This window comes from Cornus florida, unplaced genomic scaffold (genome assembly GCF_030987335.1).
Source record: "Cornus florida cultivar Cherokee Brave unplaced genomic scaffold, ASM3098733v1 CherokeeBrave_3.0.0_Hap2_Chr10, whole genome shotgun sequence".
In the NCBI taxonomy this organism is placed as follows: Eukaryota; Viridiplantae; Streptophyta; class Magnoliopsida; order Cornales; family Cornaceae; genus Cornus; species Cornus florida.
In genome coordinates this window covers 116,544,341-116,559,866 of record NW_026775580.1, presented here as the reverse complement: position 1 = coordinate 116,559,866, position 15,526 = coordinate 116,544,341, and the positions used below count along the sequence as shown (strand labels likewise).

Sequence of the window (15,526 nt, the reverse complement as noted above, 5' to 3'; positions counted from 1 at the left end):
GAACCCATTCTTGCTTAGTAGTGACCCAGAGACCAAGTTCTTCCTGATGTCTGGTACATGCAGCACATTATTAAGAGTGAGCTCTTTCCCTGAGGTCATTAGTAGCTTGATCTTTCCTTGTCCTTCAACCTTTGCAGTAGAAGAATTCCCCATATAGAGTTATTCTTCATTATCTATAATTTCATAGGTAGTGAACATCCTCTTTTCAGAGCAAACATGACGAGTAGCTCCTGTGTCCACCCACCATTCTCTGTTGTTGCTTACCAGGTTGATTTCAGAAACCACAGCTGAAAGATTTAACTCTGATACATCAGCTGTCAACTTATCTTCTTCAGCTATGTGCACCTCAGTGGTCTTCTTCTTGGGGTTATGATGTGTTTTGCGGCTACGACAATCTTTAGCTCGGTGTCCTAGCTTGCCGCATATGAAACACTTCCCAGTGAACTTCTTGTAGTTTCCTTGGCTGGGACCTTCTCCAGAGTGCTTCCTCTTCTTATTTTTCTGTCCAGCTTCTACTACATTTGCCTTTGACACCATTGAAGAATTTTCGGCTCTCTTTTCAGATGTACGGTTATCTTCTTCAATTCTCAGCCTGACAATTAAGTCTTCGAGCCCCATTTCCTTGCGCTTATGCTTCAAGTAATTTTTGAAATCTTTCTAAGTAGGTGGCAGCTTTTTAATGATTGAAGCTACTTGAAAGGATTCACTCAATGTCATCTTCTCAGCATGTATCTCATGTAGGATCAGCTGGAGCTCCTGCACTTGGCTCACAACTGTCTTGGAGTCTATCATTTTGAAGTCTAGAAATCGTCCAACCACGAATTTCTTCAAGCCAGCATTCTCTGTTTTATACTTTTTGTCTAACGACTCCCAAAGCTCTTTAGCAGTATTTAATGGACTGTACACATTATATAAGGTGTTGTCCAATTCATTGAGGATATAGTTCTTGCATAGGAAGTCTCCATGCTTCCATGTATCAACAGCTCCAAGCTCGATAATGTCTGTATCACCCTCATCTAACACTGGAGCAGTCTCAGTCAGATACTTGCTTAGATTCAGAGTTGTAAGGTAGAACATCATTTTCTGTTGCCACCTTTTAAACTCCGTCCCGTTGAATTTTTCGGGCTTCTCCCCATGACTGACGGGAACATTAGGCACGGTAATATTCGTACTTGCCATTTGTCTGTTATATATTGATATACAGACCACGAGTCAAATTATAATAATTATAACAACAATAATAATTAAATAATTATTACTATAGTATAAAGTTATCTGTCTTAAGATTGTTGAGCAAAAATGTATCATATACTATAATATAATTTATTTAAATATTATTTGTAAATATAATATTTATTATAATAATCTATATATATTTATATAGTTTAATATCAAAAAAATAAAACTATAAAATAAAAGAACCTGTTAAAGTCGAGGCTAGAATTTAATTCTATAGCTTTAAGACAGATACGCCCCGCTACGGTGCTAACGGACTCTTCGGCGTCTATCTCCCAGGATACAATGACTTTTCTTCCTTTGATAATAGCACTTTAAACCAATGGAATAGGCGAACCGACTTGGTGTAGTACTCTCAGTTGAACTCAGACTCGGAGATCAGGATTGAACACTAACTCGGAGACCAAGATTGAACCCAAACTTGGAAACCAAGGTTCGAACCCAATCCAAACCAGTTTAGGTTGAACCCAAACCAGTGGCTGAACCGAACAAAGATGAATCAGAAGAAGAGAAGAAGATTTCTGAATTGGTGTGTATTGAAATGAACCCAATGATGGGTATTTATAGGCTTGTTGGTGCCTATTCTGAATGGGTGCACCCATAGTCCGAATTGGTGCAACCATTGTTGACCAATCAAAATTAAAAATCTGTTGGTGGTTTTTAATTTGTATAGGGTGCAACCCTTGGTTCAAAAATAAAACTGATTTATGGTTTAAATAAACCCAAACCGTTTTAATTCTGATCCAGCCCAGCCCTTTAATTTCGTCCAATCCAGCAAGCAAACAATCCAACTCGGCGGCCATTAATTCAGCCCAGTAAACAGGCCCATTTTGATAAGTCCAGTAACAAAATAAAATTCAACCACACAGGCCCATCCCAACTTTGTGTAAAAAGTTAAACCCATTTCACAATCAAGCCCCGCACCGCCCTAGCCCGGACCGGGTCGGGTCGGGCGGGCGGCGCGCACGCGTGTGGTAGTTGGTTCGGATCCAGGCTAGCCTAGGTCCTCCCCCTTTTAAAAACTTGGGTGCCCTTGGGCCCAAACCCAAATCCCATACTAGACATATATATACTCAAGGTTGCTTTGCTACTTTTTCGATGTGGGACAAGCATTTCCCACTTTATTCACACCCATTTAGGCTTTATAAATCACTTACTTTGGAGCCAATTTCTCATTCACCCGGAAACGAATTTGAGAAAATAAATATACCACGTTCATCTCCTCGTAGAGAGGAACGCGCTCGTCAATAGATTCGCAAAAAATTCTTAGCGGAATCTTTTAAAAATCCTTCCAAAGTTTGCGTTTTCTAATGCCGTTTCCAACATAATTTAGATATCGTACCTGATTAGAAGATTAAACTTTTGATACCTTTTGAGAATTCCTTAGTGCCCTTTGAGATATCTGAAAAATTAGAGAGCTTTACCCCCTTCTGAAAGTTGTCGATACGATAGAACTGAATAAGGGTTTTAAAACCCCTATATATAACAATAACAGGGGGGGACGACTTCTCTACAAACAAGCATACCTAAGTCTCCCTTCCTATCATGAAAACTTAGATATCAATGGTTAGAAATAAATCACACCAAATAAGTTGAAAAACGACAATCCAACGGTATAAAACCATACTCCCAATTAGACCACCAAATTAAAAAGTACAAACCCAATCCATCAAGTATCAATAATCACATTATAATCCTACTTTAGAAAACATAGTGCGTAAGACCATAAAATAATTTTTATTGTTTAAATATATATATAAAATTCCAACACAATCCACTACCATCGGAAAACTCAGTTGAAAACTGATCAAGTCACTACCATCCCACGATCATCAAAGCACTGGCGAACATTGGCATCGGAATCATCATTGGTGCCTCTGACGGTGACATTCTGGCCTCGCCGGTGACCTGAATTTGCTGGCCCGTGGTTCAGTTTGAGATGGGCAACGAAGTGGTGGTGGTAAGAGGTTGAATGGTGGTGGTGATTTGAGGGTGAGGTGGGCGGTGACGATTTTTGGGGTGGTTTGGTGGAAGTAGTGGTGGGAGGAGGGGCCGTGGTTGGGGCAGTAAGAGGAGGAGGAAGAGAACGGATAGAGGAGAAAGAAAATAGGATTGGAGGAAGAGGAAAAAGAAAAAGAAAGTGTCACAGGCAAAATGGTTATTTGTTATTTTCAAATATTTTAAACATTTTTAACAATTTAATAATAAGACTAGTTGAGTAAATTCAGCTAAAAATCCTCAAATCAGAAGGGAGGTCGTCAGAGACATTAGAGGAATATTGAGTATTTTTTGGTTCCCCTAAAAAATTCATATTCAATTCTATACCCTATCCCTATTTCACCTAAATATATTAGTTATTTGGCAAACCATTCTACAGCGGGTAGAGAATGTTAGACAATGAAGACATATGTGCCATTAAGAATATGAAAATATTTGCATAAAAACATAAAGGAAATGAAGTTACTTGCAATGATTTTATAATGTCAATTATAATAAGTGAAATGTCTTTAACAGAAAATAATGACACAAGAAAATTATTTGGTCAAATCCCATTCATATAAAAAAGACAAAGATGGTGATTAAATTAATTATTCTTATATTTTAGTGATGTATTTTTCTTTGAGACCTCCAAAAAAAAAAAAAAAAAAAAAAAACTGTATTCTACGGCTTAAAACACTAGGCCCTAGTAACATCTTAGGAATTATTACATATAAATGGTGTTAATGACCTATATTTACTATTTGTAGGAGTCAAAATCTCATGGTTTCGAAAAAAATAACACATGAAAAACCACTGTTTACCCACACAAAGGTACCACATTTAAGCACATAGGTACCACTTTTTGTACATACAGGTACTACTTTTTGTGTTGCACAAAAAAGTGGCACCTAATACACAAAAAAGTGATACCGTGCACAAAAAAGTGGTTTCTCTATGCCCAAAACAAAAGTGGTACATAATACAAAAAAAAAAATAATACATGCATGTATAAAAAGTGGTACCTATGTGCCTAAAAATGTACCTTTGTGAGAGTGAATAGTATTTTTTCATGTTCACGTCAGTATTTTGGTCAATTTCATTTTTTTCAAAATTATGAGACTTTGACTCTATCAAATAATAAATATGAGCCATTAGCACCATTTATTTGTAATAATCTCTAACATCTACGTTGTGCTTGATAAAAAGGGTCCATGAACTAGACATTGTTCAAGTAAACTGGCTTTTTGGACCTTATATATATATATATAATGTATAGACAAGCTATTACATGTTCTTGTTCTGAATTCAGATTGAGAAAGCCATGGGTTATATGTGTGGGTATATAACACTATCCGATAATTAAGTTTTTGAGAACATTTTGGTTTTGTGCTTAAAGACCTCATTTTTGTATTGTGTATACGAGGCCTGTTTTCTTTATACAGTCCTCCTTTAGGCTTGTTTGTTGCCTTGGTATGGCTTAATAAAATGATGATTTAGGGAGGAAGAAAAAAAGAAAAAAGAGTAAACTAACTTTTTGTGGAATGGCTATAGATTGCACTAACTACCAACCTGAACGAAGAAGAGATGGTTCATTAAACTAGCTCCCAAACCTGCAACTGAACAGAAGCCATACTTGTTGGTATGATGATATGTGCAAACCATTTGCTTGACATTGCGTTTTGTGAACTACCTACCTCTCATACTCATATATACTAAGTACACTAGTAGTTCTAAAACATTGATATATATGCTGTGCCCAATTCGATCTGTTTACAGCTTCCTGCTCAATCGTGCATGTACTATTATTTAATTAATTAATGCCGCTAGCTACAAGGAAAATAAAAGGTTGAATTCCGTCATTAGCAGATTCACTGTAACCAATATTAGTAGAGATGGAAGAAATAGCTTACTGCTGTACGTGTGAAAGCCTATGCATCTGCTTAAGAGATATAGAAGAATTTATAGTCATATATATATATATATATACACACACACTCGAGTATATATATGTATATACGAGAGAGAGAGAGAGCCTATCTGCTAGCTTCATATGTACTTGCCCTTTACTAGCTTCATTTCGCCTTCATCTAATCTTGCAAATTAAAAACCAATTTACAAAAAGAAAACTAATAGTATATTATATAATTAACTACTAATATTTACTCGATGTTGATCATCATAAATATATATACCATGCATGCATGCTAGGCGGCATTAGCAAGATGCCGCATTACATCAACTTGAGTACGAAGTGAAACGATATAATCTAGGGTTTCTTCCATCAAAGTGGACAACCCATCCATGGATTCTCCACCCGGAATTAGACTCTTCAACACATTGGTTCGTTTCTTCACCAATCTTCTTGCAATAGACTCTGCACTTTGAACTCTTTTGTTTACAGCTCTACCAACACTACTAGTACTACTACACCTTGATCTTTTCAAGTACACCTTCTTGCTGCTTCTAATTATAATTGAAGAAGCTTTCTTAATTAGTCGTCTTCTCTGATCATGAGACTCGGTGGTGGTACTACTACTACTACTGGTACCTAGAATGTGGTCCACAAGGACCTTATTATTGCCATCTTTTGAAGCATTCGCAATTACAGCACGACTCCAACAAGTTGTGGCATTTCTAGCCGACGCCATCGCCATCGCCAAGTCTGCTGACAACTTTATAGCTTTCTTTCTCTCCAATATGCTCATCATCTCTTTCTTTGACGTCCAACTACATTTTTCAAGACCCCTTCCCCATTTCTTCACAAATTCCTGCTTCAGTACTGAGCTTGGCCCTCGCATTCTGCATGTACGTGGGACGAAACACATATTACGTACAACAGCAATATCTCTCTCTCTCTCTCTCTCACACACACACACATATATATATATGGATGACCAGTCAGTACTTTAATTATGGTTATAACTATATATCTATAACTACTACTTTTAATGAATTAGGAGACAGAATGTGTTAATATTTTCAGAATATAGAGCATTGGTATTTGGATCTACTACTAATTAAAGCTGACAATACGAATCATATAATTAAAAAAGAATCATTGAGCTAGTTAGCTTCAATCTTATTCATAATTTCATGGGTTTGGCTATATATATATACACACACACACACACACACACAAGAGAATGTGAAAATTAAGCAATAAATATATACAAAGTTTAAACATACCTTGATAGAAATTCTTCTATATTTCAATTAGAGAGAACATCATGCCAAAGTATACATGATCAACAATGTACTTAGAAAAGATGTAGTTTATAGCTAGGGATCCAACCAAGTGTATATATCAGAAGCCAAACAAATTGAGTGAGAGAGAGAGCAATGATAAGCAGCAGAAGAGTATATGCGCAAATGAAGGGAGGTGGTGGGCCTATCAGAGAAAGACACAGCACATGCAAGCACATGGTCTCCATGACCCCACCACCCAAAAACCCTAAAACAACATAATTCCTCAATATTGTAATGCAAACCTGACATTTTGCAAACAAATTTACTCACCATATATATGGACTCAATTCAATGAGTTTTGGTTGGGGTCAAAGAGAAAATAAAGACATGATATATAAATGTCATCAAGTTTTCATGTCCTAACACCGTACTATTTCTGGCTCATTTCTCACAATCTTTCCTGACTTGCATTTTATGGGGCATGGAAATTACATTTACGTCATATATGTATCTGTACTTATATATATGTGTGTTTTATATACTAATTGTCTTGTTTAGAAGCTGGATCGAATTATGACATGAGAAGGGAAATTTAAAGAGTCAATTAAGTAAACCATGCCATTTAAAAAAGGAATTTAAAACTTGAGGTACGATGTCTACTATTCCTGCTCTTTCAAAAATAAAGGATTCATTCGGGTGTAAAAAAGAGAAATGATTATATAATTCAGAATCATGATTCTAATCAATTACATAAAAACAATCATGCAACCATAAAACTCTGATCGATTATTATTGTGATTGATTAGTACCACATCCACCTCTACTAGCTACTAACTTTAAAGTCCTATTTGAGAGCTTATTAAGTACAGTAGCTGGAAGTGAGAGCGTGGTGTTTAGGGTTTCCACATTTAGCAAGATGTGCGATGTAAAGATGGATCGAAAGAGATTAGCAGTGGCAGAGTAGCAGCTAGCTACTGGAACATGTGCGTCTATACATACATATATATATATATATATATATAGACACACACACATATGGTGATGTTGAAAGGGAATGCATATATATGGTCCCACAAGAAGAAGAATTCAAGGGCACTGATTTTGGCTTTGGCAAGAAAAGAAAAATAACCCCCACATGCTCTCCACATGGGAGCTTTAATTGAGAGGGTGGTCTGTCAGAGCTCTCTCTGTATCAATAATTGATTTCTACTTGTGCGTGTAATTAAATATGTACATCTCTTGACATGCCCGAATTAAATTACCAGACATCAAAATTTCCCATAAAATCTCCATTTGATGATATTAATAAAACATTTGATGTTTAATAAACTTCTCAGCAACAACGCATGAATTTCATTAAATCATTTTAATTATTTCTTGGTAATTTGCGTGTGTGTGTGTATATATATATATCATAAAATATTATATGATTGATATTGTAAACAGTGGATGTGCTTAATAAAATCTTGAAGAAGAATTTAAATGCTTGAGTTATGGAAATTACGAGGAGTTAAAAAACAAAAAACAAAAAAACAAAAAAGAAAAAAAAAAAAGAAAAAAGAAAATTGGTGATATTATGAGGGCCCTCAGAATCTAAATCCACATGGGGAAAGTTAGAGCATGGAAATGCAAACAAATGGGACAATCGGTCAGCCCCCGTAATTTGCGCATTTCCTCAATTGTACATGTAGTACATCAACCGAACATCATAAATCAAATATTATAATAATAAACCTATACGTAAATATGATTGGAATTAATATAGTCAACAATCCAAAAAGATTATAATAATCGAACATCCGATTTTTTTTTTTTGTTAAGAGGATTTTCAATAACATCTATAAAATTTGAGAGATTGATGAGTTTTAATCAAATTTATAATTGATTAGTGTTCGGGTTTAACAATAATCAATGGTATAAGTTAACTAATCTAAATATAGGTTAATATATTTTTCATCATGATATTAACAACATTGATGTAAGAGTAATTATACTTGGACCGATTTATTGCACCGAATTATTGTACCGAATGTTTTTGATTGGTTATTTATGCATAGTATATGTAAATGGAGGGCCCCACTTATTTATTTATATATAAATTGATCTATTAAAAGAAATAGGTCTGACAATTTATTATAACAAATTACATAAATAAATAAGTGGAACCCTCCATTTACATATTTTATGCATAAATAACCAATCAGAAACATTCGGTGCAATAATTCAGTTTAACAAATTGGTATAAGTATTATTACTCTTGATGTTATTATGGACATTAGTGTTTACTTACATAAAATTAGTAGAATGTGTTCGATTATCTATCATTACTCTAATTTATATATAATAAAATAAATAATTAGTTAGATATATGAGACTATTTTGTTTTAAAATATTTTTTTTATCTCATTCACGTAAATACTTTTAAATATTATATCATGATTTATTTGTATCTCATATACTCTATTTCATATTAATTGTTCATCTTTTTATTTAGCGCGTCCTAAAACTCTTATTTAATTTAAAAAATAAATAAACTTAATTTTTCTAAAATTAAACTTTAAAATTTTAAAAGTTAGATAATATACTCATTTAAATTTAAAAAAGACAACCTAGTAAACTTATAAAGAGATAATATATTAATTGCTTATTCCTTACAAAGTTACAAAGTCACAATATATAAAGGTAATGGTTTGCTTAGCTGGCTTGTATGTTTAGGTTGGATAAGAATCCGTGCTGGAGAAATCTTACATAAGTAATAGCTGTTAAGATTACATCATTGTTAGTGAATCTCATTACTGTTATTTATACAGGACCTCACCAACCTGGAGAAGATCCTCATCCGTTCATATGGCTTCCGCTCTTCCACACCACACGTGGGAGTGTCCACCCACTTGTGTATAATACACTCCCAGATCCACATATGGACGTGTATAACTACGTATACTGTACATGTGGACACGCACAACAACACACATGAGGAAATTGATGCAACAACACTGCATGTGCACCACATGGATGGTGGGTCTAACAGTGTCCCAACAAAGGTCTACAGTCCTACAGCCTCTAATCATGAGCCTACTCCTACTTACCGCACCTACAAAGGTGGCTCCCTTCTTGTCACCAGTCAAAACACGAGTTACACTGTCAAAATATTATCTCAAAATGCTGTATTGTTATAATTTTGTTACAATAGTATATTTCATTTAAAATATTATTTTTTAACAGAACAATTATTTCTTGTTTTGAAAATTTATTAAAATGCCTTATTTTCATTCACTTATTATATTTTAAATTTTAGAGACCATTTAAGAACTATTATATTTGACAATACTTTTAAAAATCTCAAAATATGAGAGACTATTGAAATAGTTTATTTTCGTCTACTTACTTATATTTTGAACTTAGAAAGTCATTTGAGAAGGCACTGAATATGCTCAGCTTGCTCTCATTTTTATATTCCATATATGACGCGTGGTGTGAATTGGCAACTTTTTTTAGCTAATTACAAAAATTTAATCATTTCAATTTCTTCCGTTTTAATTTTTCTTAAAATTTTGTAATTCAACATCCTCTAAATTTTGATTGAAAATTTGCTTAAATGTCTCTAATGATTTTAACTTTTAATTTTTTATTAATATTATTTTAATTTGAATTCAAATTCGTCTTCGAATTTCAATTTAACACAACTATTGATGCAATTAATTTTGGATAAAGTTCAATAAATTCCAGAAATAAATATAAAAAGATAAAATGCATTTAACCCATTAACTTTCACCGTTTTCGAGTCAACTCCTTTTAATATTATTTTTTTTCTTGCCCAAAAAACCTTTCTCAACTAACTAAAGGGGATTGCTTTTTGAATTTTTGTCAAAAATACCCCTACAAAAAAAAATTATTTTTTATTTTTTCAAAAAATGATATTTCAACTTATATTTTTTGTTACATGCATTATCATACTTTTAATTACAAAAATTTATAAAAAAATTAAAAATATAAAATTTATAGTTATAAGTGCAACTAAATATAAATTAAAACTTATACGTCTACTCATATTATATAATATATATTATATTTTTTATTTTATATAATATGTGTGTGTGTGTGTGTATATATATATATATATATAAATATATGAGATGGATATTTGATCAAAAAATAAATTTTAATTAAAAAAAGTAAGGTACTGTTTGGTATGCGTTTTGTTCTTGGCGTTTTGTTTTAATTTGAAACAAGTTGTATTGTAAAGTTTTTTTAATAGAAAACGAAAAAAAAGTTTGGCAACATCTATTTGTTGCGAGATTTTTGGAAGAAAAAATCATTAAACATATTTAGTAAAACAATGTTGCAAGTTTGAAAAATATTATGGTTAGTTTAAAATTTTCATTTAAGAATTTTTCAAAAAATAAAAATTTACTGTTTATCACTACAGTACCAAATGCTATAGTCTGAAAACATATAAAAACACCAAATTGGTTTTGGCCACTATTCACGAAACATTTTTGAATTAGGCAAAATAAAACAGTTTTTACCAAACACATTTTTTGAGACATTAGTGCGATTATCATTATACATTTTATCCTTATGATATTATAGAATTGTATAGCACTTGCAAGCCTTTTAAATTTATATTTTGTGGGGGTATTTGTGTGTTTATGTTTTAGGGACTTTTTCATTTTTGGGGTTCTTTGTGCTAATATCTTTTGAAGATATTTTCTTTTGGGGCATTAGTGCGATTATCTTTTGGAGATGTTTCTTGGTGGGACTTTTGTGCAATTAAGAGAAAATTGGGATAAGTGTTTTGTTTTGGTTGGACTAAGTGTTGGAGTGTGATTGGAGGCACGAGGGAGGTTAAGATTGTGACGAGTGGAAGGTGAGGATGGTACTAATGAGAGTGGTAGTGCTAGGGTTAATGGTTGTGATATTTATCATTTCATATAACAATTTTTCTCCTAATCTTCATCTTCTTCCTCATTTTCTCTCTTTTCCTCCATTGAAGCACTATCTTAGACATTCATTTCTTCCACTTTCCTCTCACCTTTTGGACAAACCTTAGAAAGGAAAAAACTTGGGAACTCCATTTGTAACAAAACCCTTTCTTTAGATTTAGTTTTATGACATTTTTTCTTGGATTCTCTAGGTTGCTCTCCTACAATGAGGTAGGGGGTGTAGTATAATTGTAACATTGGTATTTCATTGTATTTTGGAGAGGACGGTGGTGAGTATTAAAACCTATATGGTTATGGGGCGGAAATGGAAAAAGGTTAATCGGCTTGCCTCGTTTACAATGATAAATTAAAATTTTTTTCTTATACTTTATTTTATAATCAATAATATTAGGTATATATTAAACAAATCTCAGTGTATTCTATTTCAATAACTAAGAGTATCTCCAGCGGTTTATTAAAAAGATCTTTTGTGTAAAATATACACTATCACATATGATTTGTAAATTTTTTTCATCTCCAACCATCTGTTAAGATACACTGCCACATCACCAATGTGTAAAAAGGTTGTGTATTTTATCACCAATGTGTAAAAGGGTTGTGTATTTTACAAAACCCTTTTACACAATCACGTAAGCATATTTTCTCTCTCCTCCGCCTTTCCCACTCACGGTTCTCTTTCTTTTCTCTCATTCCTTACACTTTTTGTTTCCCACTTTTAGAGCGCCATAGAGAAATTAAAAATCTGCAACAGGTGGCAAGGTAAGAACTGCTCGACCATCTTTTATTTTTATTTTTCTTTTTTAATAAAAATAGTTTGATTCATCGCTTTCGTTTGATCTTATCTTCTGCAATCACCGCTATAGATTCTAGGGTTTTTTTTTAGATTTTTAATCCTTTTACATTCTATTCTAATAAAATATGTACTAGCCAAAGATTAGATATATATTTTAATCACAATTTTATATAATTGTTGTTTGATACAGTTATACAAATTATTATTTTTTTTTTCTTTTTTGGTGATTAGTCAATTCAATCACAATTGTTGTTGCATATTTTTGGTTTTCATAATTTCTACATACTTGAATCTTATCTTATTATTTATTATTAAGTTAGAATTCTAATGGCCGCGAGAAAGGTTTGCTATTAGCGGGATGAAAAAGTGAAATATAGGAAGACATCATTATTATTTTTCTAATTAAGGAGGATTGGGACGTGAGGTTTAATCGCGAAAAAGTAAAGTGAATCAAGTAGGTTTGTAAAAGTTATGTAGGTCTTGGGTATGATACGTGTTTGGTTGTTACTAGGAGATATTTTTTTACACAAAAAATATAAAACAATGGTTAGAGCTAAAAATAGGTAATATAAAATTTTTTATGTAAATTTACTCTTACATATAAGATTTACACAAAAATATATACACAACCGTTGGAGATGCTCTAAATAGATATCATTTTATATTATTCTTATTTGAAAACTTTTATGTATTATTTTGATAATCTAACAATAATATTAAGTCTCAAATTTTAATTGAGAAGTTGAATCTTGCTTTTATGAGATAAAAAAAAATATTACAATAATTGAAAATTTGTTTCTTTAATTTCTTTTGTTAGATTCGTAATATAACTCCGAAATTACTTTTTTGAATAGGAATTGGAGTAGCTATGCTAAACGGTGATTTGGATGGCTTTCTTGCCCAAACTGCCCATTGCCATCTCTACACAAGAGTTGGTACCTTTATGTATAAGAATGGTAATTACAGTAAAAAAAAATAATAATAAAAAAATGGTATATGTGAATATTAAAGGTAGTTTGGATAAATGAATAATGTTTTTCCATGTCCATATCAGACTTTCAGAAAAATTCATGACCTAAAAAAAACATCGACTTTGATTCAATGACTTTGTAAATTAGCCTCCAAAATTCCATGTTTCTGTATTTATCCAGTAAAACATTACCTTCCTTTTTCTTGAATTCCTATAGTTTTCACATCTAAAGAATGGCCTTTTATGTTCTCGAAAGTTAGATATATTTACTTTTTACTACATGTAGTACCGCTGTTTTGATGCCCTGTTCTTGGCTGTAAAGTTTGGCGTACCACGATCAATTATTAGATGTTTTTAAACTATTAATACTTAGTGGATCGATTAAATGTATATTTCAAGAGTGTATTAATAATATATTAGAAAGAAATTTCAACATTAGTTTTTATTGAATTAATTCAGCAAGTATCAAATAGACCAAGACCATCTAATAATTTCTAAAATGTTTATTTCTTCTTCTTCTTCTTCTCAGTCCATACGGAGACCTTGAACCATCGACTATCTATTTTAGAAGGCCCTTAATTATTTTTTTTTAAAATTGAATTTTTTTTTAGTTTTTCTTCCTAGGTAACAATTGAGATTTGTTGTAAATTGAATTTATATATTTTGAATTGTGAAAGGAAATATTTAGAGATGGCTTATAATGTTAAATTCAGCGTGAAATAAAGATAGGAAAATGTCTGTTGGGTGTTGCATAAATTAAAGGAAAATGCAGGTGAAGTTGGATTGTTTGGGCAAGATTAGGAAAATGCGTCTTAGATGAGTTGAATTTTGTGATTTGAAGTGGAATATATGATAAGACGTAGTGTACTGCATGTACAATTAATTGCTCGATATTATGATGACACTTTATATTAGAATTCAACGATCCAACAGTGACCTTAGCCTAATTGGACTCAGTTTGTCCACAATTTTGGTACACGCCTATCAATTGTTTACAGAAAAAATCCTAATTCTCAATTAAACATATAGATGGAGGGCATTTTGTGGCATCATCAATTATTTTTGGACAATGCCATGTCTCGTCAAATTAAGTAATTATATGAAGGCTCTTTCTTGCATCCCATTCATCAATGCATTCATCGGCATATATATATATATATATATCCTTGAATTATGGTCCTAGCTAAGATAATTCAACCAAATTTGCTTAGAATTCCATTTGGTTGAACAAATTAATTCCCAATACGTACTAAAATTCACTTGTATTACTTAATGCACTGATCTCATCCTTCACATCTCTTAGCCTCACAAGCTAGATTTTATTTATAAGATTAAAATCATAAAACCTCTATTATTTTCAATTAAAATTCTAACATGTTTCTAAAAATTTCAACACCATTACAAAGTTATCACATTGTCCCAATTATGATAGTTTGAGACAATAAAGTAGCGCGTACTGCTAACTTGCATTGGCAAAATATATTTAAGGACAAAATTACCCCTACGAAATATGTGCTAACTATGTGCTATTACACATTTTTATTATTCCAAAAATACCCCTAAAAATGTTAAATAATAGAAGCCACCGTTTACTCATCCATTGAAAATGATTATTTTAATATTTCAATTAAAATTTTAAAAAATTTATGAATGAAGACACTAAAAGAATATTTTAAAAAATTATTTAAAAAATGTAACATCAAATTATGCATTTCCTTTTTAAACACAATGAGGCCTTTCAATTTATTTCTTTTTCGAGAAATACAATAAATCTAACTTTTAAAATCTTCTTCCAATTGAGTTTTGAATCAATCGTTTTTTTATGTATACCATTTTGCAAAATAAGAATTAATTATGTATACCATTTTGCAAAATAAGAATTAAACTTTAGTAATCAAAATTTTATTCAAAATTTAGTGGTTATCCAAAATCTATTAGTTTGTCATTTAAACATATTGAAAACAAATACTAGCTATCCTAATTGTTGTCAATTTTTATATTTTAATTGTGTAGTAATTAGTTACTTTTTTAAAATATGAAAATGATTCAGTTTTTTAAAAATATAAAATATATAATGACATTTTAATGACTTATTTAGTTTTTTGTTTACCAAATTGTGAATTCTACAAAAAAATAAATAAAAATAAAAGATAAAAAATAAATTATTTAAATTAAATGAACTAAATTCTAATTTAATACATAATGTAATATTTATAAATTGACTTGAACTAAATTATTATATTCAAGTTTGTGTTTGAGGGTAATTTTGTAATTTGTAAAATATCAATTTTTGCATTTTAAATAAAGTGGAATATTATAAGGGTAATTTAGTCACTTAACAAACCATTAATGGTTCATTGACATAATTGGAGCAATGCCATAACTTTTTAATAGTGTTGGGATTTTTAGAAACAA

General features: G+C 31.7%; 1 protein-coding gene across 1 annotated transcript; it reads right to left on the bottom strand.

Moving 5' to 3' along the window:
- Positions 1-5,327: 5,327 nt before the first annotated feature.
- Positions 5,328-6,560, bottom strand: LOC132278326 (transcription factor IBH1-like 1). The gene is made up of 2 exons (XM_059780119.1): positions 6,403-6,560; positions 5,328-6,015 (listed from the first exon to the last, which is right to left on the bottom strand). The coding sequence occupies exon 2, from the start codon at positions 6,012-6,014 to the stop codon at positions 5,421-5,423; it is 594 nt and encodes a 197-aa protein (XP_059636102.1). The 5' UTR covers position 6,015; positions 6,403-6,560; the 3' UTR covers positions 5,328-5,420.
- Between the last annotated feature and the right edge of the window lie 8,966 nt (positions 6,561-15,526).